Below are 27356 nucleotides of genomic sequence, written 5' to 3' on the forward strand. Positions count from 1 at the left end.
TATGGTTAGTCAGAAAGTGATCGTCGAACGTGTGGATTCACGACGATCGGCTTTTTTAATGTTTTTATTATTATTATTATTATTATTTTCTTTTTCGGTAAAGAAAATATTTACTCTTAATTTATATTATGTGAATTTAATTACGCGAGAAAAATTAATGACAACTTGAAAGATTATTTTTGTAATTTTCTTTTCTCGTGAGTGTATGTCTGCGTGTGGAATAATTTTGTTTGTCATTTTATTGTGAGAATGTTTTGGTGTATTTGGTGGTATGTTAAAGTGAAGTGAAATTTGTGGATTTAATAATAATAAAAAAAAAAAAATGGGACAAACCTGTCCCTTTGGATTACTTTTCTTCATCTTCATTTTATACTCAGGTGTGTAACACTTTTGGAGAACGGGAAAAACTGTCATTTATTGCCACGCCGAGGTCACGTGGCCTCTCGTTCAATGAATGAAAAAGCGGCATTTCAGGAGCGTGTTCTTTTTTATTTACAAAATTCTGAAAAATATTTTTTTAAATTCTCTTTAAAATACATTTTAAAACATTCTTTAAAACATTTTTTTATATTATTTTTGAAATACTTTTTAAAACATTCTTTAAAAACACATTTTTTTGAAATATTCTTTAAAATATGTTTTTGAACCTTGTTAACAATCTTTATTGAAAGTAATTTGTTTTGAATATTTTTTTTAACATCTTTTGAAATAATTTAAAAACTTTATTTCGAAAAATATGTTAAAATTTTTAAATTTTAAAAATATTTAACAAATATTTTTAAAATATTGCACAAAATGTTTCGAAACAATATTTCTTAATTTCTTTAAAATTTAAAGTTTTTAACATTTTTAAAATGTTGAAAAAAAATTTTTTTAACATTTTAAAAAATGCTTAGTTTATTATAATTATTTATAAATTAAAAATTTAAATTAAATTAAATTTGAGATAAAATATAAAGAAATTAAAACATTGCTCAAAATATTCCGAAACATATAATATTTGTCAATTTTCTAATAGTTTAAACTGTTTTTTTTTGGTTATTAAAAATATTTAAAAAATTTTTTTTGTAATATTGCTTAAAATGTTGCTTGAACTGTATTGAAACAATATTTTACAAATGTTAAATAATTTTTTATTATATTTTCAAAATCAATTCGAAAAATAGTTTTTAAAATATTTTAACAAGAAATTTTCGTCTGTTTGTCTTTGAAATGAGAAAATTATTCAAATTTATATACTTAAAATACTTTTTAAAAAATCATTAAACATTCACAGTATTTTAACAACAATTTTTAAACATTAAAAGAGAAAAAAAGCTGGAAAATTATTAAAAAGTAAAAATATTAAACATTTTGTAAAACTGAAAATATTTTTAATTATTATTCAACTAATTTTTGGAATTTAAATTTAATTATTTAAAAAAAAACTGCTTCAATTTTCAAAATATTTTAAGTAATACTTTAAAAAATATTTTCAATTCAAAAAAACGATGAAAATTGACAAATATTGTAACAAAACATAAGCAATTTTTTAAAAATATTTTAATAAATTTGTTTCTATTTTTTTAAATTATAGGTAAATAATTTGTGTTTAAAATAGTTTTTTAATGAAAAATTGAATAGAAACTATAAATAAATTAATTAATAAATAATAAGTATTAAGAAAATAAGTAAAAATGAATAAAATAAGATAATAAATGAATAAATAATAATTGAAAATTTATTTGTAAAAATATTTCTACTATTGCAGAACAAAGAAAAATACAGAGACAAATATAATATTATACAAAAGAAAAATATATGTATACAATATTATTGTGCAAAGAACTTGTGATTAAAAATTTTTCAACTTATTTTCACTAAATTATATATAATTAAAAATAATTTTTTCTATAATTACTGTAGGAGAAAATTTCTTAAGAAAAAAAAAAGAATATAAGATATTTTTCTAGTGCTACTAATGTGTAACTGACTTATTGTCTTTTAATGAAAGAATTTTTTTTTTCATCTCTAATTTTATTTAATTATATAACCAGTAAATGTAAAATTTATTTATAAATTATCACGTAATAATGAAAAAAAAAATTACATCAAAAACTGAATAAGTTTCTTTCTTTTAAATTTTTCAATTCTATTTAGACTTTTTAGAAAATAAAAGAAAAATTTATTTCTATTAAAAAATTTACTAATGTTAATAATTAATAATAAAATAAAATAATAAAATATTTTTAATTGTTTAATGTTCTTTTGTTCATTTATAATTACATTATTTTTTAAGTAATAAAAAAAAAAAAAAAAAAAAAAAAAAAAAATTACATTATTTTTAATATTTGAAAATTATTATTATTAATTATTATTTTTACTATTTTTTGTTCTTATATTTTTTGTAATTACTAGTAATATTATTTTTTTTGTATTTTTTATTATTTTTTATTATTACCATGTATTTTTTATTTCATTTAAAAAATAGATTAATTATTATAATAAAAATGTATTTCTCTTATAATTACTTTGTATTATTTTATATTCTTTTGTTAATTATAATTATATTACTTTTAATATTTTTATTAGTATTTTTACTATTTATTTTTATATGTCTTGTTATTATATTATTAATATTATATTGTTATTATTTGCTTTATTTATATTATTATTATTTATTCTTATTATATTTCTTTGTTAATTTTTATTAATATAAAAATTAAATTAAAAATTTTTTTTTATTTTTTTTATATTTATATTATTATTATTATTATTATTATTATTATTATTATTATTATTATTATTATTATTATTATTATTATTATCGTTAGAAACAATGTTTAAGCGATTAATAATAAAGTGACGAGTATTTTTAAAATTAGAATAAAATATTCACGGAGACATTGTCACGTTCCTGTTGTTACACCTGTTGCTATAATTGACTTCTCTCATTGGTCCGATATCCATCGACCTTATTACAAAATCAACTCATCGTAGTTTACGTTTCTTATCTGTCTCAGATTTTATCTTTCTTTTTTTTTGCATAATCTCTGCTACTTGATTTTGCATAATTTTTTAAATTTACCCAATTTACCATAAACACAATCAATAATATTTCATTTTTGTTTAAATAATAACGTGAAATCCATTAAAAAAGTTTATAAAACCATAATTATTAAAAGAAAAAAAAAATTTACACCTATATCCGTGAATGTTTGTTAAAACACAAGTGGTCTCAATGATACGCCTCCAATATGAGTCACCTGTATCATATGCCCAATCACTCTCTTATATATATATTCTTTTATTTATAATTTCTTATATATAAAGTATTTTCGTGAAAATTGATATTTAATCATTATTTGTGAGATAAATATGACAATTTTTTTTTTTTTGAAATTCAAGAACATTTTTTAAATTAAGAATAATAAATTTTTGATTTTTAAAGAAATGGATTTTTTGGGATCGTTAGTTATGAATATATGTCGGATTTTTAAAATTAAAAATTGCCTTGACTAGGGGGTCCAACCCTGACTACGTTCCCCTACTGCTTTTATTGCTTTTAAAAAGAAAAAATAGTAAAAGTTACTATACTTTTATTTTAGCATTTAAAATTTTAAAAATTTTAATAATTTAAAAAAAAGAGGGGGTCCAACCTTGACTAAGGGCTTAGTCCTGACGTTGTTACTCTACTTTTATAATTTTTAAAAGGACAGAATAGTAAAAGTTACTTTACTATTATTTTAGCATCTAAAATTTGGGTTTTTAATTAATTTCTGGTAAATTTTTTGCAGAATCTTACAGAGTAAATTTTACGATAATTCAGAAGTAGATTTTTAGAAACAAAATTTTTTTTACTAAAATCTATTTTAAAAATAGTTAAATTTTACAATATTTCAGAAGTTTACTACTAAACTTTTTTTCACTAATATTTACACTAAAAAACACAATAAAAAAAACAAATTTTTGAAGAATTTTAATTATAATTATATGAAAATGATTTCTACAATATTTTAATAAGTCTAAAAAAGTAAATTTAAAATTTTTTTTTTTAATTTTAGTTTACTTTTTTTGAAGATAATTGAATCGTAAAAAATTTGGTTACAACAATTTTATGAATTACCTTTTTAAAAATATTGAAATGTATATTTTCGAAAATAAACGAATTTCTTAAAAGAATTTTTGTATAATTTATAAAAACTAATTTTTCGAAGAATTTTAATTAAAAATTTTTAATTTGATTGTTTTCTACAAAAATGTTAAAAATAATTATAAAAAATTTTAATATTTATTATTTTTTATATGTATTTGAATTTTAGGAAATATGTATGTAATTGAAAATATTGAAAATATTTAAAATAATTGAATTTAAAAAAAAATATTAGAATATAAAAATTCAAAGAATATTGCTTTATCAAAAAATATTAAAATATAATTTTTTAGAAGCATAATTTTCATTAATTTCAATTTAAACTTAAAGATTTTTCATTCAAAATTTTTGAGAATTCATTTATTTTCAAAATTTGCAATTTAAATTCTTCAAACGTTAAAAAAAAAAAAAAATTGTAAAAAAAAATTGTATGTATAAAATATTTTTGATGAAAAAATCAATTATTTTCATTTAAATTTTATAAAATTTCAATTATTCAAAATCTTTGTCATTATTTTTTTTTTCATTATATTTTGAAAAATCAATTAGAAAAAGTATTCAAAAATAATTTTTGAAAGAATTGATTTATTTTATATTTAACAAATTGTTACATCACAACTGCAATTTAATTTTCCAAGAAAAAGAAAAATTCAATTTTGAGAAATTGAGAACAAATTTTAATTTAAAATCATTTCTCTCTCTCTCTCTCTCTCTCTCTCTCTCTCTCTCTCTCAACGATTTGTGTGAAAACTACTGCGTATTTTTAGAAATAGCAAAGAAAATTGAATTTAGTCAAGTAGAAATATTTGCATTTTATTGAAATCAATAATAATTCTGGAAATTTGTTGAGAGTATAAATATACGAAAGGAAGTTAAATAATTTTCTAAATTACTCGAAATTTATATTGAAAAATTTTTAAAATAATTATAAAAAAATAAAAAAAAGCAAAATTTTTTTTTGTTTTATTTTTTTTTATATTTTCCAAAAAAATTACTGCTTTTTTTGTGTAATTAACAAAAAGAAAATTATTTAAAAAAATTTTTTTAATCACTATTTTTTTATTCACTATTTTTTGATTACTTTATATTTTTATTCGTAACAAAGTTTAGTAATTACAAAAATTTTTTTCATCGTACGTTAAGAAATATATAGACAGACACACATTTTTATCTTCATTCGCATGAATTTTATATTATACTGAGCGCTAATGTCCTTGGAAAAATTACAGACAATGATTGTTGAAGAGGATAGTTTAATGAATCGATATCAAAGAAATGATTCTCGTCTCTACGATCTATAAGAGCATAAAAAAATAAATTCAACTTTTTTCTGAAGGAAAAAAATTTTTTATGATAACAAAATTTAGTGAATTGATTCATTTTTCTCTAATAAAGAAGTTTATTACAAACCTCGACAAACATTTATTGAAGTAAAAAAAACTTTTAACATTTTTATTTTGAAAAATTGTTTAAACATTTGTTATTTAGAAACAATTTGTTAAAGCATTTGTTATTTAGAATCAATTTGTTTAAACATTTGTTATTTAAAATTAAATTGTTTCAACATTTGTTATTTAAAATAAAATTGTTTAAACATTGGTTATGTAGTAACAAATTGTTTATACATTTGTTATTTAGAATCAAATTGTTTAAACATTTTTTATGTAGAAAAAAAATTGTTTAAACATTTGTTATTTAGAAACAATTTGTTTAAGCATTTGTTATTTAGAATCAATTTGTTTAAACATTTGTTATTTAAAATCAAATTGTTTCAACATTTGTTATTTAGAATCAAATTGTTTAAACATTTGTTATTTAGAACCTAATTGTTTAAACATTTGTTATGTAGAAAAAAAATTGTTTAAACATTTATTATTTAGAAACAAATTGTTTAAATATAATTGTTATTTAGAAACACTTTGTTTAAACATTTGTTATTTCAAAATCAATTTGTTTAAACATTTGTTATTTATAAATAAACTGTTTAAACACTTTATTTATAAGTAAATAGTTTAAAAATATTTCTTGTTAACAAATTATTATAAAACTTTTTCTTTTTTTTACTATTATGTTTTCACAATTTTACAATTTTTCTATAAGGATATTGTTGAAATATCTGTTAATCAAACAAATTTCATTGAAACAATATTTGAAACAATAATTGTTTAAACAAATAATAAATGTTATTTTCAATAATTTATCTTATAATCGTTTTATAACATTTTGCTTTAATTTTATCTTTTTCCAAGAATAAATTTTCATTAAAAAATATTTATGTATCCATAATTGTTTATAATAAATTTTGTTTAAAGAAATAATGAATATTTCTATTTCTAGAGTAATTTTTCTATTAAATTTTTTTTTATTTTCTCTATTAAATGGATAAATTTTAAACAATTTGTTTAAATAAACAATTTATATAAACGATTAGTTTAATCCCTTTATTTAAACAATTTATTCAAAGAACTTATTTAAACAATTCGTTTGAACAATTTATTAAAACATTTGATTTAAGTAATTTATTCAAACAACTTATTTAAACAATTCTTTGAACAATTTATTTAAACAATTTGTTAATTCTATTTGTTTAAACAATTTATTAAAATATTTTATTTGTGCAATTTATTCAAACAACTTATATGTAAGTGATTCTTCTAAATAATAATTTATTTAATCAATTTGTTTAAATAATCTATTTAAACAATTTTTTAAATCAATTTGTTTAAATAATTTATTTAAACAATTTTTTTAAACAATTTAGTTAAAGAATTCATTTAAACAATTATTGTTATTATTTACTGAAATTTTGTTGTTTGCCTTATTTTTTAAACTTTCCTAAAAAATACATAAATATGTAATAAATAAATAATAAACATTAAAAAATTTAAATAAATAATAAACAAATTATGAGTCAAGTAAATATAATAAATTAATTATTATTATATTTTTGGTTAAACATTTAAAACTGTTTAACTGTTAAACATTTAACAGTTTTTGTAAATAAATAAATAAATTAATTAATTAATAAAAAAAATAAAAGTATTTGAAATTTTTACCATGAGCCCATTAAAAACTAATTTACTTTATTCAAAATCTGTTTGAAATTTTAACACGTCCTGTAGAGATAATTATAAAACCAAGTAAAACAATTATATAATTATCATAATTTGGAAAGAAATTGTACACAAAGATATATAATTTTTTATATTTAGAATGGAGGAAAAATATAGTCCGGAAGTTTAAAAAAATAAATAAGGAAAAGAGGCGGATTTCAAACATTCATGAACTTGTGTGGGATTTCCTTTTTCAGTATTTTTTTGTATATTTATATATGATTTCTTAGCACCTCTCTTAAAACGATAAGAATAATATTAATCTTATTTTGAGGAAATAGGCATTTATCTCGTGAATGCAGCCATCCGGGTAAGATTTCACCAATAAAAAATTTTTTGACTTTCTTTTTATTTTATTTTTTTTTTGCAGTTAAATAATTTTGAAATGTTAAATATAAGTAAATAGAAAAATATTTACTTATTGTTATATATAAATTTTAACGCACAATGTTGATTTAACAATTTTTTTTTTTTTTTTTTTTTTTTTTTTTTTTTTTATATAAATTTTTTGACTTTGTTCTAAAAATTCCAAAACAAGGAGACTAACATTTTTTTTTAGAAATTTTTAAATAAATGAATAATGAAAATTAACTAAAAAGTTGATTAATTTTTTTTTTTAATAATTACTTTTTTCAAAATTCAAAAAGTAAAAAATGAAAATTTTTTTAAACACTTATTTGAAATAATAAATAAATAATAAAAATAATTGACCAAAAAGTAGACTGTGACACTTTTAATAATAAATAAAACAAGAATTGCTTTTGTTTAAACAAAATTATAAAAAAAATCTCTTATTTTGAAAAATAATTTTCCACTCAGGCGCATATTTTTGAGAAAAATTTTTCCAATTGTTTTTAAAAAATGTTGAATTTTATTTTGTAAGATAATTTACCTTTTATTTTTAATTTACTTTATTCGGCATTATTTATTATTTTAATTTTTTATTAACAATTTGTTGAAGAAATCTTAAAAAAATGAGCTAATGACAAACTTTGAAATTAAAATAAATGAACAATAAATAATTAAAATAATAATTAAAAAAAATTAAAAAAGAAAAAAGTTTTAAAGATTATAAAATGCAAATTCATTTTGCAAGAAATTTATTTTTAAAATGCAATTAAAATTAATTAATATTATAATTTCTAAAGTCGATGTGATAAGAAATATATCACTATAGAAGGAAAGACTTCCTTTATAATCTTTAATCATTTCACACACAAATGATTTATTGTTTTGCCTTTAGTCGATAACACAGTTTTTTTTAATTAATTAAAAAATTAATTTTGAAAATTAAATCTCTTGAGAAAATTCTATTTTTCATTAGAATTCCTCCATTGTTTATATTTACAATTAAATTTTTTATGTCAATTAATCTGTACTTCCTTTTCCTATGTTATTATTTTTTTTTCTTAAAAAAATTTTAATTTAATTTTTCTTACTATTTTTTAATATTATTTTAAAATAATAATTATGTAAACGGGCATGTCCCGTTTACAATAAATGAAATGAAATAATAATAATAATAATAATAATAATAATAATAATAATAATAATAATAATAATAATAATAATAATAATAATAATAATAATAATAATAATAATAATAATAATAATAATAATAATAATAATAAAAATGATAATAATATTTTAGGAAATAATGATTGTTGTGAGAGTAATAATAACAATAATAAAAAATAATAATTTAATATGATTATTATTAATTAGTAATTTTTAATAATTAATTTAAAATCAAATAAACTAACATTGTTTAAATATTTTTCTGTTCAGGTTCATTGGCATTTAAACCAATATTAAATCCCTCGGCAGAGGAAATCATTATAAGCGAAGGTGAATTATTGGAACTGAATTGTACAAGCGGTACACCAATAATTTTCGTTTATCCTCACGAACTCGTAAATGTAAGTGTAATTTTTTTTTTCTAAAACAAAAAAAAATTTTTTTATTGGAATAAAATATTATTCTTGTTTGAAATAGAGAAAAAAAACTGTTATTACAAAAAAAAATAGTTTTTTAGTCGTTATAACATTTTTTTTAATAACTCTCTATTTGAATTTATTTAAATTTTTGTAATTTATTTAAATTGAAAAAATACTTTTTTATTTTATTACCTACAAAGTATTAAAATATAAAAATAACAAATAATTAAAGGAAAACAATTGATAAATAATTAAAACATTAATAAATAATAAATAAAAATAATAAAAATATAAATAATTAATTAACTGTTAATTAAGTAATAATTAGTATGGTATTTTGAGTAAAAGGCTTATCGGTCGTGATTTTTTTTTTTTTTTTTTTTTTTAATATTGTTTTTTAAGTATTTAATCATTTTTTATAATTAATATAATTAATTTATTTTAGAAATAATTAACAATAATTTAATTAATTTTTTTCAAAATAATAATATACAAATATAAATAATTTTTTTTTTTAATATTGTTATTCAAATAATTAATAATTTTTTTTATAATTAATATAATTAATTTATTTTAGAAATAATCAGCAATAACATAATTAATTTTCTCAAAATAATAAATAATGAAAAATTAAAATAATAATATAAATTATTTTATGAAGTTAATAAAATATTTAGTAAAAAAAAGATTTTTCAATTTTACAGATTGAGACTTCAGACGCAACTTTATCGACAATCATTGATCCAGATGGGAATTTCATTATCAATTTTCGGCGATTGTCAGCCGTTTCCGGTGACACTGGGTGGTATGGCTGTGCAGAAGAGGATGTTGGTTTCCCTAGCAAGCAAGATATGGGTTACCACGCTCAATTCTCCTGGACTTATGTTTACGTAAAATGTATTTCAAAATTTTATCTAATATATTACAATTTTCTACTAATAGTTTTTAAAATAAAACTTGTTTAAAATTTTTTTTTAAATAATTCAATTTTATTTCTAATTATTTTTTTTTATTTTATTATATTATTTATACTTTTTTATTATTTATTTTATTTCACATTATTTTTATTTATTTTTAAATTATTTATTTTTATACAGTGATTTTTTTCATTATTAATTTATTTATTATTGTTATTAGTGTTTCGAGGCCAAAAATAAATAATTAACGTAACGGCCCCCATAGGGGCCGTTACGATAATTATTTATGTTTTTATGACAAAAAACCTTAAAATGTAATCGCTTGTACTCTTATTGATTTTTTAAATTTATTTATTACTGTTATTTTTTATTATTAATTTTATTATTTATTAATGAGTAGTATTTTTATTTTTTATCATTCTTACTTTTATTATTTATTAGTGTTATTTTTTTATTAATTATTGTCATTTTTAATATTTGTTATTCAATGTAATTTATATTATTTATGATTGTTATTTTTATTATAATTATATATATATATATATATATATATAAATAATTTTAATAATAATTAATTATATAATAATTATTAATTATACTATATATAATTTAATATAATTATATAATTATTTTTAAATATTTAATTTTGCTTAAACTTTTTGTATATTTTTACCAAAGTGTATGAAAATCGAGATGAAAATATTTAAATAAAGGATTAAATTTTGTTGAACGTCTTCGGAAAAAACGATTTGCGATCAGCGGGAGTGGAAATTATCTGAAATTAAAGAACAATAAAATTTAGTCAAAGTATCTAATTTAGACGTGTTACCACAATAAGACTGCTTCGACTACTCCGCATTTTCGCGCAGCGCGTTGGTTTATATACTAGTCGTCTGTCCCGCGTGGGGGGTCGTGGGTACCGTGCGTAGTGGGGAGCACTCGGGCGCTGATTGGCTGCGTATACTCAGGTGCGGCACGATGGAAAATTTCGCCCTAACCCTAACAATATTCGAAATTTATCAAATTCACAATAATTAATAATTATTAGTTATTATTATCAATTATTATTAATTATTATTAATTATTATTAATTATTATTGATTATTAATAATTATTATTAATTATTATTAATTATTATTAATTATTATTAATTATTATTAATTATTATTAATTATTATTAATTATTATTAATTATTATTAATTATTATTATTAATTACTATCAGAATAATTAATTATTCTTCGTTTATAAAATTCTGACTTGGGTTAAAAATTGTTTTTTCATTTTAGCTGGCGATCAGTTACTAGTAGCGGATTTAGAATTGGAGGTTCTGCATGCAACTTCAGGGTACGATGAAATTATTCCCTGTCGTCCTACAGCACCTGATTTGAAGGTTACGATATCAGTTATTGGTGATTCGGTAAGTTCTTTATAGTTTCAAATGATTAAATTAATCTTCAATTTACAGTACCGATTACCAAGGTCTTTTAAATAATTAACTTTAACTTAATTTAGATAAATAAATAATAATAATAGATTTAAATAATTTTTCAAGGTTTATGAAAAAATACAAGATACATTCAATCCGAAGGTTGGATTTATCCTCAAAAATCCCAAAGTCATTGACAGCAATCAATATGAATGTACTGCAACACGTGAAGATGGTTACAGTCAAACGATTGATGTCTATTTAATGGTCACAAGTAAGTAAGAATAATTAACCTGGAGTAAAGGTCCTTCCTGAGTAAAGAGAAAGTAAGCTTACATGTAAATTTTCTTTTACAGCACCACCTCTAATAGAAGATTTAAAAATTTCTCCCGTACGACCTCGATATGTGATTCAGGGGCAAAATTTAAGTGTCAATTGTACAGCAACTTTAACGAAAGGAGGACCCTTTACTGTTCGTTGGTTCGGACCTCCTAATAGGACTTTGATTCAAAATGTAAGGTGAAATATTAATTTTCGACGATGATCAGTCTCCTCGTCATAAAAATTCCCTTAGGTAGCTTTATTACTTTGGAGGTAGATTTTCGCATTTAGAAAAAAATTTCATACTTTCAGGACCCAAGGAGACCGGTTAAAAATTACACGAATCACTTGGGACTAAGTTCATGGAAGTACACTGTAGAATTAAATATTCTAAATTCCACAAATGAGGATAATGGTGTCTACTACTGTGAAACTAAAACAAATGGTCCAAAGGAGGAAGTTAAGACATCAATAGAAATACATGGTAAGTAAGGTTCCATTTTCCTCTGAATTTTATTATAGAATAAAACAGTTTTAAAGATCAGTTTTGCTAATTCCTTATAGATCCTCGTATTACTTTTATCGAAGTGACCAGTGATGATCATTACCGTTATCACGTGCTGAACGAAACCGAACATGTGAGATGGATAGTGCACATTCATGCTCACCCACCACCAACACTTAGATGGTAATATTCTTTTTTATATGCTAATAATATCAAATAATATGAAAAATTAATTAATTAACACCAGAAGCTAAAAACAACTGAGGCGCATGATTATTCCCCAAATGTCATTTGACCGAACTGTCATTTTACCGAATTGCATTTATACGAACTGTTATTTTAACGAAATGTCACTTTTGTGAATCGCCATTTTTACGAATTGACACTTTTGCGAAAAGTTATTTTTGCGAATTGTCACTTTTGCGAAAATTTATTTTTACGAATTGTCATTTTTTCGAAAAGTTATTTTTGCGAATTGTCATTTATGCGAACTGCCATTTTTTCGAATTGTCATTTTAACGAAATGTCATTTTTGCGAATCGACATTTTTACGAATTGGCAATTTTGCGTAAATTTATTTTTGCGAATTGTCACTTTTGCAAAAATTCATTTTTACGAATTGTCATTTTTTCGAAAAGTTATTTTTGCGAATTGTCATTTATGCGAACTGCCATTTTTTCGAATTGTCATTTTAACGAAATGTCATTTTTGCGAATCGACATTTTTACGAATTGGCAATTTTGCGTAAATTTATTTTTGCGAATTGTCACTTTTGCAAAAATTCATTTTTACGAATTGTCATTTTTTCGAAAAGTTATTTTTGCGAATTGTCATTTATGCGAACTTACATTTTTTCGAATTGTCATTTTAACGAAATGCCATTATTGCGAATCGACATTTTTACGAATTGTCAATTTTGCGAAAATTTATGTTTACGAATTGCCATTTTTGGCGAAAATTCATTTTTACGAATTGTCATTTTTACGAATTGTCAATTTTGCGAATCGCCATTTTTACGAATTGTCATTTCGCAAACATCACTATTCGCAAAAGTGACAATTCGTAAAAGTGATATTTCGTAAAAATGACAATTCGTAAAAATGAATTTTCGCCAAAAATGGCAATTCGTAAACATAAATTTACGCAAAATTGACAATTCGTATAAATGTCGATTCGCAAAAATGACATTTCGTTAAAATGACAATTCGAAAAAATGTAAGTTCGCATAAAAATGACAATTCGCAAAAATAACTTTTCGAAAAAATGACAATTCGTAAAAATGAATTTTCGCAAAAGTGACAATTCGCAAAAATAACTTTTCGCAAAAGTGATAATTCGTAGAAATGTCGATTCGTAAAAATGACATTTCGTTAAAATGACAATTCGAAAAAACGACAATTCGAAAAAATGGCAGTTCGCATAAATGAGAATTCGAAAAAATGACATTTTGGAGTTGCTGATTATAGATCTAAAGTTAGTTTTTAAAAATTCAAAATAGCGGATCCAGTAACTGTTTACTCGGAGGTTTTTAGGGTTACGATTTTGAATTCGATTTTTGAAAATTCAAAATGGCGGATCCAATATGGCGGACTTTTTTTTATTACAAATTCAGTCAAAACCGCCTGAAAATAGTTACTCGGAGGTTTTTTTTTGGGGTCGCTGATTACGAATCTAAAGTTTGTTTTTAAAAATTCAAAATAGCGTATCCAATAAGACGGATTTGCTTTTTAAAAAAGTTTTGAAACTTGATTTCATTAATGGATTCTTTTTTATTTTATTTTCTTAATTATATGATTTAGAAATTTAGAATAGATTTTTAGTCTTCTTTTGAGATTTTTATTTATTACACTTATTCTGTTATTGCAATAATTAAAAAAATTTAAAAAAAAGTTATTTAGATATTTTTTTAAACGGAAATAAATTGCACAATATGATTTTCCAAATATTTTCAACAACAAAAAAAACTTTGAATTAAATAATAAAAAAATCATACATTTTCATTTTGTGTAGGATGTACAGTTTAGGAAAGAATGAGATGCAACCATTATACGAAAGATATGACGTATCACATCATTCTGAATATAATATAACAGTGGACCCTGAATTGACATTCACGACTTTCTCCATTAGAAATTTGAGGTTGGATCATTCCGGCAATTATACACTGGAAGTTTCAAATCAACATGGAAATAAGTCCATCACATTTTCACTCTATGTTAGAAGTAAGAAATTTTTATTTTCTGAGTTAATGTTTTTTAAATTTTCATTTATTTTTGTTTTACGTCTATTTTTATGTTCGTGTTTCCATTTTTGCTTATGCTTACGTTTTTATTTTTGTTTTTTTTTTGTTTTTTTTTTTGTTTTTTTTTTTGTTTTTTTTTCATGTTTACATTTTCGTTTATGTTTTAGTTTACACTTCTTATGTTCATCTTTACGTTTATTTTTTGTTTTCATTTTTTTTTCTAATTAAGAATAGATTTTTAGTCTTCTTTTGAGATTTTTATTTATTACCCTAATTCTGTTATTGCATTATTTAAAAAAAAATTACACAAAGAAAAAGCTATTTGATTCCTTACGTTTTTGTTTACGTTTATTTTCATGTTCGTGTTTACACTTGCGCTTATATTTACGTTTGTTTTTGTTTACATTTTTTCATATTTATACTTATATTTACATTCGTGTTTACGTTTATGTTTTTGTATACATTTATTTTTATGTCAGTGTTTACATTGGCGCTTATGCTCACGTTTTTGTTTACCTGTTCTATTTTTTATTTACATTTTCGTTTATGTTTACGTTTATGTCAGTATTTACATATTCATTTGTGTTTTTGTTTACTTTTTTATGTTTATGCTTATATTTTCGTTCGTGTTTACGTCAATGTTATTGTTTACGTTTATTTTTATGCTCGTGTTTACATTTCGATTTGTATTCATGTTTATATTTACGTTTATGTTAACATTTTTTTTTTTTTTTTTTTTTTTTTTTTTTTTTTTTTTTAGTTTTTTATTTACGTTTATTTCAATGTTTGGGTTTATGTTTTTGTTTACACTTACGTTTATGTTTACATTTACGTTTTTCTGCCAATGTTGATGAATTAAGCACATGTATAAATAAAATATGAATGAACAATTTTTTTCAGTGAGGCCAAGAAATAATATTAAAGTACACGCGTATTACGCTCCAAATCAATTAGTCGAGATAAGAAATGAAGTGGACGCATATCCAGCGAGCAATGTGACCTGGAGTTATCTTAATTGTCCTCATTATCCATCTCGACTTGGTTGTTTTGCCGAATACATTTTGGTAGGAAAAAATACATATTATATTTTAAAAAAAAAATTTTTTTTTTTTATTATTAGTTAATTATTTCAAAAACGTTTTAGAATAAATTTTTTTTTTTTGAAATAATTATGTTTTAATTTTAGGAGTGGACTTTAACTGAAGAGTCACCTATTAGGTATGAGACAATAGTGAAATTTCATGTTAAAATGACTGGTATTATTACATGCGTTGCTTGCAATGAAGTTGGTTGTGAAACGGCACGTGAAGTTATTTTTGTTTCTGGTGAGTTATTAAAATGAAATTTAGGAGTAATTTTAAAGAAATTAAAATTTTTAATCTATGAAAGTTGTATAGATAACTTTTTCTTTTTCATATAAAATTGTAGTAAATTAAAATTGCATTTTGTATTTATATAAAAAAAATTTTACTTTTAATAATAACTATAATAATTATTAATAAAAATAAAGTAAATAATACGAATAAAATTAATAAAAATAGTAATAATAATATAAAACTAACAATAATAATAATAATAAAATTGGGTTTTTTTTTTTTTTGTCATGACTATTTTTTTATACTTTTCAGTTAGAACTTAGTTTATTTATGTTTTTGTAGTTTATGTTTCGTTATTTTTTATCTGCAAATAATTTAATTTCGATATTAAATCTATTTTTTATTTAAATTTACAGTGCAGAAGATCTGGTGATGAAATGTAAAATAATTTTTTTTTTATAGATGGAAGTAATGGTGTCGGAGTAATAATTCCTGAGAGTCAAATGACAGTTGGAGATGACTTGGAACTAATTTGTTTCGCATCCATTTATAACTATACTAATAATTTAAGATGGCAAATTGACGAACAAAATATTATTGAAAACGGTAAATTTTATTCTACATTTTATAACTTAAAAAAAATTCAAATTAAAAAATTTTAAGTTAAAGAGTATAAATAACAATTTATTTATTATTCATTAAATAATTATTTTCTCTAAATTAGTTAAATATGTAGATATTAGAATTATTTATAAAATTTTTTTTTTTTTTTTTTTTTTTTGGTTTCTGTAAGATGACTTTTTTAAATTATAAAAAAAAATTAGTTAATAATAAAAAATTAACAATTTTTGAAAAAAAATTTATCATTAAAGTTCAAGTTTCTAAAAAGATTGTATAAAGGGGTAAAAAAATATAAAAACAATAAATAAAAATTATTTTAATAATAATAAAAAGTAAAAAAAAAAATATTGAAATAAAATTGAATTAAGAATAAAATTTGTTAAAAATATTGACTTTGAACAATATTTTTATTGAAACAATAATTTTTTTTATTATTTATTATGATGTTTCAAATATGAATTCTTGTTTTTTTTTTGACAAAAAATAAATAAAATAATAAAAATTGTATTTGAGGGGAAAAAATTCATTTATCATGATTGCAGACAGGGTGAAAGTAATTGTCGAAACAACTCAGTTTACACATCGTTCAACGTTGTCAATAAAAAATTTACAAAAATCGGATGCGACTGAATATACATGCGTGGCGACTGCTAACGATTTCAACGAATATAGGGAATACTATATTCTGAATTTAGCTGGTATTTATATAAATCTAAACTTCTAATTATTTTTTTTTTATTGTACTTTTCGAAAAAAAATTTTTACTTGAATATTTTTTCAATATAATTTATTTAAATATTTTTGAAATATAATATTTACTTAAAATATTTTTCAAAAATATTTTATTTAAATATCATTAGAATATATTTATTTTAATATTTTTCGAATATGCTTTACTTCAAAAAATTTTCAAATACAATTTCTTTAAATATTTATGTTCAAATAAAAAAAAATAAAGAAATAAAAAAAATATTTAACAAAAATTAATTAATTTAATAATTTTTTGAATACTTTTCCAATAAAAATATTTATTTAAATATTTGTCAAATACATAAATATTTTCCAAGAGTAATTTATTTGAAATATTTTCAAATTCAATTTTTAAATTTACTTTTTTTTATTTTGAGTATATTATTATTATTATTAACAAATATTTAATAATTTCAAGATCCGAAACCAGCGAAAATTATCGAATCAAACATGAACGGTACGGAAGTAACTTTCGATTTAAATATTCTGGGTCACAATACAATAAGTTTAACTTGTGCTGCCACTGGAACACCTAAACCTAATGTCACGTGGTACAAGGTAAAATTATAATTTTATTTATTTGAAACAAAAATACTTCTATTTCTTTTTAATAATGGAATTTTAAATTATTTACTTTTGTTCAAATAAAATTGTTTATTTTTTTTATTTCAAGTATAAAATTATTTTTTTTCTATTAATATTATTATAGGTATAAATAAAAATTTTATTATAAGTAATTTTTTCATTATAAATAAAAATTGTAATTGACATTTTAACAGTTAACATTTTTATCCTAATTTTAATATTTTCTATTTTTCAAATAAAAGCTAAAATAAAAAAAAAATGTAAAATAAAAAAAAATGTAAAATAAAAAAAATTTTAAATTAAAAAAAAAAATTTTTTTAGGATGGCAATTTACTTGAAAGAAACAATCAGTATTTTTTTACTCGAAGTAAACAGGAATTAAATATAAAATATCTCGATGAAGGCGACAGTGGCAAATATTTGTGTCGTGCTGAAAATCGTTTTGCTAAAGAGGAAAGATTTCTTATGTTCATTGTCGTTGGTAAGAAAATAAATATTAAAATATTAAAAATATTGAAAAGAAAATATTAAAAATTTTGAAAAATTTATAATTTTTTTTTTTTTTTTTTTTTAATTGATTTAGTAAATATTTTTGTTTATTTTAGGAAAAGAATTGCCAAAGACTTGGATTATTGCTGGCTGTGGTGTATTAATTGTTTGCTGTATACTCACTATTATTTATTGCATCAAATTCAGGAGAGAAAGGGTAAATTTTTTTATTAAATCAAAATAATAAAAAACCCTAAATTTTTTTTTTCAATAAAAATAATTAAATTTGGATTTTTTAAAAATTTTTGTTCAAATTTGCCTTTTTAATTTTAACTCGATATGACTAACTTACTTTTGATATTTAAGAAATAATTTTCGAAAATATATTCTTCATATAATAAATAATAAGTAAATACATAAGTAAATAAATAATTAAAAAAGTAAATAAAAAGCTAAAAAAATATGTAAATAAAAAAATAAATTATGAAGTAAAAATATTTGTTAATAAAATTTGATATATTTTTTTTTTATTTTTTTTTTATTTATTTATTTATTTTTTTTTAAATTAAAAATAACCTGAGTTTTAAAAATATAAAAATACGTTAACAAAGTTTTAAAATTAAAAAAATTAAGATCAAAGGGAAAATGAATATTTTTTTTTTTCAAAAAGAGAATCTCTAGTTAATAAAATAGTAAGTGAAGTCGTTGAGTGTAACTTAAAATATTTCAAAAGAGTTTATTATAAATGACATCATCACTTGAATTGACTAGAATCGTTTTGATTAAATATTATAAAACGTCCTATTTGATTTAGGTAATGAGAAAGCAGTTGATGGAGGCTGGATTGACTCATTTTGAAGAAGGAGCACTTGAATGTTTAAATCCTGACCTAACACTCGAAGATCAAGCGGAGCATCTTCCTTACGACAAAAAATATGAATTTCCACGAGAGAAATTGGATCTTGGTATTAAAAATTTTTTTGTTTTTATATCAAACTTAAAATTTTTTATCTTAACGTAAAAATAAAAATAAAATTTTCTTTCAATGCAAGAAATATTTTTACAAAATATTTAATTTTTTCTTTTAAAAAAATACTTTTAAATTTTTAATAATATAATTGTAAAATATTGTTTTAATAATATTTTATAAAATATTAATTTAATAATATTTTATAAAATATTAATTTAATAATATTTATAAAATATTAATTTGATAATATTTATAAAATATTAATTTAATAATATTCATTTATGAAAATAAAAAATAAGAAAAGAAAACAATTAAATAAATATAACAATAAAATAATACGGAATTTTTTTTTTTTTTTTTTTTTTTTTTTTTTTAATAAAATAATACACTTAATGAAAAAAATGGTAATGGTATTTATATTAAAATATTTGAAATTATAGGAAAGCAATTGGGCAGCGGAGCGTTTGGCGTTGTGAGAAAAGCGCGTGCGCGGGGAATTTTGGAAAATGAAGATGTCACCACTGTTGCTGTGAAAATGGTGAAACGAACAATTGATCCAACTTATATAAAAGCACTCGTCAGCGAACTTAAAATTATGATTCATCTTGGAAAGCATCTCAATGTTGTTAATCTCCTCGGTGCTTGTACAAAAAATATTTCCAAAAGTGAGTTTTTTTTTGTTAACATTTTTTAATTTAATATTTCAATTTTTAAATTTTCAATTGAAATTTTTTTTTTTCATTTTTAATTTTTCATACTTTTGATTTAAAACTTTTTAATTTTTAATTTTTAAACTATTATATTTCAATTTAAACTTTTCATTTTTCAATTTAAGTTTTTTAGTTTTTAATTTATTTTTCAAGTTTTCAATCTAAAAACTGAAAATTTCATTTATCATCAAATTTTCATTAAGTGATGATTTCAAAAATCCCACGGATTTGGAAAATTTTAAACGAAAAATATTCCGCCATTTTGATATTTTGTAAATCAGATTTTAACGATTCTTTGAGCTTTAAAAAAAAATATTTTTTTTGTTATTATAATATATTTGATAGTAAAAAAAAAAAAAAAAAAAAAAAAAAGAAAATGTATTTATTTGTTTATAAAAATTATTTTTAGGTGAACTTTTAGTCATTGTGGAGTACTGCCATTTTGGAAATCTACACAATTACCTTCTTCGACATAGAGGCGATTTTATAGATCAAATTGATCCTACTACAGGGAAATTGGATGTTAATATTGGTCAGGATATTTTATCCAAAGTCAATAATTACGATGATGTAAACAGGTATGTTTCTTATTTTTTTTAAATTTAAAAAAAATTTTCATAAATATAAAATTTGGTGAAGTGTTAGCAACGAATTGGCTTATTATTCTTATTTTCTTTAGATTGCACGTTGCATAAAAATTTTTTTTTTATTTTTGAAAAATTAGTTATTGAAAAATAAAATAAAGATCCAATTAAAAATAGTAACAAAATAAATGAAAAAAAAAATTTTTTTAATACATAAATGTAAATAAAATAAAAGGAAATAAAATAAATAGATAAAGAAACTAAAAAAACAAATAAATAAATAGAGAAATATAAATAAATATAGAAAAATAAATAAATAAGAGACTAAATAAAAAAATAATCGATTAATAATATAATTAAAAAATAAATTTAATAAGTAAAACGAAATGTTATATTTTGTAATTATTGAATTAAAGTCAATAAGAAGATGGCCAATATCATTGTAACTTGAATTAAAAAAGTTCGATATTCCTAATGGATTATAATTAATATTCTTAATGCTATTGCTTTTAATATTTATTAGCTCTTTTTTTCTTCTGAAAAAAATTACCTAATTTGAACAATTAACATAACAAAATATTCATTTTAATATAGCTATTAGCTAACAGCATGTTTTTAAAAATTGTAGCCAATTAATAAATTAACAGTCTTGAATTTGTGTTTTGTGGGTTAAATGCAGTTCAATTCTAAACATTTGAATAAAAAATTTTTTTTTTTCTTTAAAAGATTGAATTACGAAATTTCTATGAGAAAATTATTGGTGCATGTGAGAACTGCTATAGAAAATTGTGTGACTAAATGATTTGTATAATAACTTTCTTCCAAACGCGGTAACTGACAGTGTGGAAATGTTAATTGAGGTCAACTTGCGTCTTATCGTTTAATTTCAGTAGCAACTAACAATGAACCACATAAGGGACAATTAATATAATTTTCATTTTAATCCAAGACGAGGAATTAAGATGTTTATTTTTATTTCTTTTTGAAATTAGTTTTTATAGGTTCTATTTAGTTTTTTTTTAACCTAACTGGTCAGTTTTAAATTTAATTTTTTTTTATTATGTTACTTTTGTTCGACTTTTAAGTTTTATTTTCAATATTATTTTTAGTTTTTATTTGCACTTTTGACAGAATTTTTTAATTTTAATATCACTTTCACTTTCATTTTCACTTTCACTTTGTCAGTTATTCATTTTCATTTTGATAAATTTACAATTCATTTTCAATTTCAATTTCATTTTTATTTTGATAGACTTTTAATTTTATTTTCATTTTCACATGATCTGATTTTCTGTTTCATTTTTAATTCCATTTTCATTTACACTTTCTCAAATTTTTAATTTTCAGTTTCTTTTTTATTTTCACTTTCACTTCAATTTTCAATTCAATTTTTCGTTTCATTTCCACTTTCATAGACTTTGATTTTCTGTTTTAGTTTTACTTCCATTTTCACTTTTACTTTGAAAGATTTTTATTTTTCTGTTTTAGTTTCAATTTTATTTTCACCTTCATTTTCACTTTTATTTTCATTTTTATTTTGATAGACTTTCAATTTTATTTTAGTTTTCATAGAACTTGATTTTCTGTTTCATTTTTACTTCTATTCAATTTCATTTTCAATTTCACTTTCAATTTCATTTTCAATTTCATTTTCAATTTCATTTTTACTTTAATTTTCACTTTCACTTTGGTAGATTTTTTAATTTTCAAGTTCATTTTCAGATTTATTTTAATTTTCACTTTCATTTTCAATATAACATTTATTTTTAATTTCATTTTCAATTTCATTTTCAATTTCATTTTCAATTTCACTTTGGCAGATTTTTAATTTTCAGTTTCATTTATAGAATTATTTTCATTTTCAATTTCATTTTTAATTTCATTTTCAATTTCAATTTAATTTTTACTTTAATTTTCACTTTCACTTTGGCAGATTTTTAATTTTCAAGTTCATTTCCAGATTTATTTTAATTTTCACCTTCACTTTCATTTTCAATATAACTTTTAGTTTTAATTTCATTTTCGATTTCATTTTCAATTTCATTTTCATTTTTACTTTAATTTTCACTTTCACTTTGGCAGATTTTTAATTTTCAAGTTCATTTCCAGATTTATTTTAATTTTCACTTTCATTTTCAATATAACTTTTATTTTTAATTTCATTTTTAATTTCATTCTCAATTTCATTTTCGATTTCATTTTCAATTTCATTTTCAATTTCATTTTCAATTTCATTTTCAATTTCAATTTCATTTACAATTTCATTTTTACTTTAATTTTTACTTTCACTTTGGCAGATTTTTAATTTTCAAGTTCATTTTCAGATTTATTTTAATTTTCACTTTCATTTTCAATATAACTTTTATTTTTAATTTCATTTTCAATTTCATTTTCAATTTCACTTTGGCAGATTTTTAATTTTCAGTTTCATTTTTAGATTTATTTTCATTTTCAATTTCATATTCATTTTCAATTTCAATTTCATTTTAACTTTAATTTTCACTTTCACTTTGGCAGATTTTTAATTTTCAAGTTCATTTCCAGATTTATTTTAATTTTCACTTTCACTTTCATTTTCAATATAACTTTTAGTTTTAATTTCATTTTCGATTTCATTTTCAATTTCATTTTCATTTTTACTTTAATTTTTTTTTTTTACTTTAATTTTTTTTTTAATTTTTTTTTTTTTTTTTTTTTTTAATTTTTTTTAATTTTTTTTTTTTTTTAATTTTTCACTTTCACTTTAGCAGATTTTTAATTTTAAGTTCATTTTCAGATTTATTTTAATTTTACTTTCAATTTCATTTTCAATATAACTTTTAGTTTTAATTTCATTTTCAATTTCATTTTCAATTTCAATTTTAATTTCATTTTCAATTTCATTTTTACTTTAATTTTCACTTTCACTTTAGCAGATTTTTAATTTTCTGTTTCATTTTTAGATTTATTTTCATTTTCAATTTCATTTTTAATTTCATTTTCAATTTCATTTTCAATTTCAATTTCATTTTAACTTTAATTTTCACTTTCACTTTGGCATATTTTTAATTTTAAGTTCATTTTCAGATTTATTTTAATTTTCACTTTCATTTTCAATATAACTTTTAGTTTTAATTTCATTTTCGATTTCATTTTCAATTTCAATTTCAATTTCATTTTCAATTTCATTTTTACTTTAATTTTCACTTTCACTTTGGCAGATTTTTAATTTTCAAGTTCATTTTCATTTTTACTTTAATTTTCACTTTCACTTTGGCAGATTTTTAATTTTAAGTTCATTTTCAGATTTATTTTAATTTTCACTTTCATTTTCAATATAACTTTTAGTTTTAATTTCATTTTCAATTTCATTTTCAATTTCAATTTCAATTTCATTTTCAATTTCAGTTTTACTTTAATTTTCACTTTCCCTTTGGCAGATTTTTAATTTTGAAGTTTATTTTCATTTTTACTTTAATTTTCACTTTCACTTTGGCAGATTTTTAATTTTCTGTTTCATAGTAATTTTTACAGACTTTCACTTTTATTTTCCCCTGGACAAATTTTTATTTTCACTTTCAACTGCCAATTTTAAAAAAATGTTAAAATTAAAAATGCAAGTGTAACTAAAAATGAAATTAAAATAAAAAGGAATAAAAAAATGTTTACAATTTACAAAAAAAAATGACCAAAAAATGATTTCCACATAGTTGCAGTTAAAAAAAATCTTTTAACAATTATTAAAACAAAATAATTTTAATTTCTAATCGGTGTTGGTGGGCAATGTGTTAACAATCTCTTTCTCTCTTTTTCTCCACTATGCAGGGTAAAATATGCTGCATTGTCTTTTTCTCCTAGTCATAGCAATAATTCGGATAATACTCCTCGACCTGGCGTTGAATCAGTGACTTACACTCAAGACTCGCAGGGGGTTACTTTAGCAACAGGAGAAATTAGTATGAGCAATACCTCCTCTCAACCAGATTGGAGGACCAATTATCGCGGTGATTACAAAGATAAGAACTTAAGACCCATCTGTACACAGGATTTAACATCCTGGGCTTTTCAGGTCGCACGTGGAATGGAATATCTCTCTGATCGTAAAGTAAGTTTTTCCTACCAACAGAAAAAGCACAAGAATTTTTATGTCTAAATGTTATTTTTACTAGTTTCCCTAATGTCACCCTTTTTCATAATGATATGAATTTTTAATTGCATCAAATGCATGAATCTAAATGTTTAATTGTTCCCAAGTTTTTTATTATTTTTGTCTAAATGTTATTTGTTCCCAAAAGTTTTTTTCCTTTTGGTCTCTGTTTAGTTTTTAACTTCACTTTTAAAGTCATCTAAATTTTGTTAAATAGATTTTTAATTTTATGATGATAGTAATGATAGTGATGAAGAATTTCTTCTTTTTCATGTGATTTTAGGTCTTGCATGGAGATCTTGCGGCCAGAAATATTCTATTGGCTGAAAATAATATTGTGAAAATTTGTGATTTTGGTTTAGCGAAAACAATGTACAAGGATAATAATTATAAGAAGAAGGGCGATGCTCTATTGCCGATAAAATGGATGGCGATTGAATCCATTCGCGATAGGGTATTTTCCACGCAGTCAGATGTTTGGTCCTTTGGCATTGTGTTGTGGGAATTTTTCACATTAGCACAAACACCATACTACAGTATTGACGCTGAGACGCAATATCATAAACTAATGGATGGTTACCGATTGGAACAACCTGAATATGCTACAAAAGAAATGTGAGTCTAAATTTTATCCCATTACCAGGTTTATTTTCTCAGAAGGAACAAATTTATAATTAAGAATTTCCTGTTTTCAGGTATGATATTATGCTGCTCTGTTGGACTGACAGACCAATTTTACGACCGTCATTTTCGGAACTAGTCGATTCCATTGGTGATCTATTGGGGGAAAGTGTGAAGCAGGTGAGATCAAAAAGGAAATCGGTTAAAAAGTTAATGTTCAGTTTTAGTTCCACTAGAGAAGGGAATATTCGAAGTTGGGTATAATAGAAATATTTTCTAGTAACACCAATGCAGTAGGCACCAAAAATTGTGGGATGTCCCTTAGGTATCTTAGGTATCTTAGGATATCTTTAAGAAATCTTAGCGCACACTGGGTAATTATTTTTCTAATTAAATTTTCCTTTTTGTTTCCGCTATCATCAGCACTATATGGATCTGAACACACCCTATCTGCACATGAATACAACGGCCCTGGAGGGAAGGAACGACTACCTAAAAATGATGGCAGCACCCGATCATACACTACTCTCATCTCCAAGCCACGATTACGTGAATGCCCCAAGTATCGGAGGACGTGGAGATTCCGCCTACCTCAGTATGAGTCCTTCCGGCAAGGACGACATCATGATCAACAGTCCAGGACCTGACTTCAATCACACACACTTTCGATTTCCAACTCCAGTTAATAATAAGTCTGATTCGGAACCGGAGGAAATTGTCGAATCCTCACCAATGCTCCAGGATGATGACGATGATGATCCCTACCTCAAGCCAATAAATATTCACGAACAACGAGCAAGATTCGTCAAGGAGCAACAATCCCGAAGGAGGAAACCCGAAAAACCCGATCCCAATTTAGGCTACTGTAATACTTCCACCATTGGAAGTATCGCTCGATCAGTGGACGATGAAAAAGAAGACGAAGTTGATTATCAGGAGAGGAAAAACGGTAATACAGTAGTGCCATCGATTATACGCACCCAGGACAATTATGTCAATATGCCGAAGCAAAAAAGTGATTTACGAAAGGATCTTCCGGCCGGTACGTCTGTTCAATCATTCTCTAATCCAAGTTACATTTTTATGGATCAGAAGGACAACGACGAAGTTGATGTTTAAATAACCCCCTTCCTTTAAATAATGTGCCATCCTAAAAAATTTATTTTTTAAGATTCCTTTATTTAACTTGACAATGTTTCGACAACTTGAAGAGTGGCTGTGAATGTTTATGGATAGTGAAACGCCCCATTTGACATTAAAAAAAAAATCACATTCGTCAATCCCACCGAACAGAAATCGAAATTAATTAATTGACTTTTAGTTAATTTAGAAAATAAAATAATGAAGACTGCTGAAATATCATTTGGAAATAAAATAAGGCCAAAGATTTGTTCATAAATCGAAAAGAAATTACTCATGAGTAATTTCTCATGATATAGAAAAAAATTCTTGATCAACAAACTGGGTTTTCACTTTTTCATGTAAGTGACAAAACAAAAATTGGAGTACTTAAACTTTTTTATTATACAGATTGAGATTTATTGACAAATAAATTTTAAAAATAGATATATTTATATCTGAATGTAAATTTTTTATTGACAATTTTTATATAAAGAATACATGTCTGTATGTTAGAAATTTGTTTTTAGAAAATTAAGATGTTCATCGCTATTTAAGATTAACAAGTTCATTGTATACTAATTCAATTTTTAGAAACTTTGAAACAGCATTTGATAAAAGATAAGAAAAAATTAAGTTTCTATTAACCACTCTGAACGAGCTTTTATACCTAAACTTGATATTTTTAAATACTAATATCGTTTCATACTAAAATTTGCTTCTACTACATTTTTCATATCTCGATTTTACGCTTATTTTTATATATTAAAATATTTTTATTACTTAGAATGAATAAGTAGCGCCGAATAAAATTATCAAAGTACTTAATATACTCTTTGCCTTGCGTCTCACGAATTATTATTATAATTA

The 27356-nt window shown here is 21.5% G+C and overlaps 1 protein-coding gene across 2 annotated transcripts; it reads left to right on the plus strand.

Moving 5' to 3' along the window:
• On the plus strand, positions 1-26929 carry LOC122503476 (vascular endothelial growth factor receptor 1). 2 transcript variants are annotated; one of them, XM_043614037.1, is made up of 23 exons: positions 1-377; positions 9034-9164; positions 9887-10079; positions 11388-11518; positions 11654-11801; positions 11884-12041; positions 12161-12332; positions 12413-12536; positions 14364-14575; positions 15496-15659; positions 15782-15920; positions 16374-16517; positions 17075-17230; positions 17701-17840; positions 18189-18348; positions 18473-18573; positions 19171-19321; positions 19767-19991; positions 20446-20614; positions 24425-24704; positions 25030-25361; positions 25442-25547; positions 25791-26929. In XM_043614037.1, exons 1-23 carry the CDS (start codon positions 323-325, stop codon positions 26484-26486), a joined length of 4287 nt encoding a protein of 1428 aa, XP_043469972.1. In that variant the 5' UTR covers positions 1-322; the 3' UTR covers positions 26487-26929. The 2 variants fall into 2 exon arrangements, with proteins under 2 accessions (XP_043469972.1, XP_043469973.1); XM_043614038.1 differs by having other exon boundaries at positions 24458-24704.
• The last annotated feature ends 427 nt before the right edge of the window (positions 26930-27356 follow it).

Source organism: Leptopilina heterotoma, unplaced genomic scaffold (genome assembly GCF_015476425.1).
Source record: "Leptopilina heterotoma isolate Lh14 unplaced genomic scaffold, ASM1547642v1 Lhet_263, whole genome shotgun sequence".
Taxonomy (NCBI): Eukaryota; Metazoa; Arthropoda; class Insecta; order Hymenoptera; family Figitidae; genus Leptopilina; species Leptopilina heterotoma.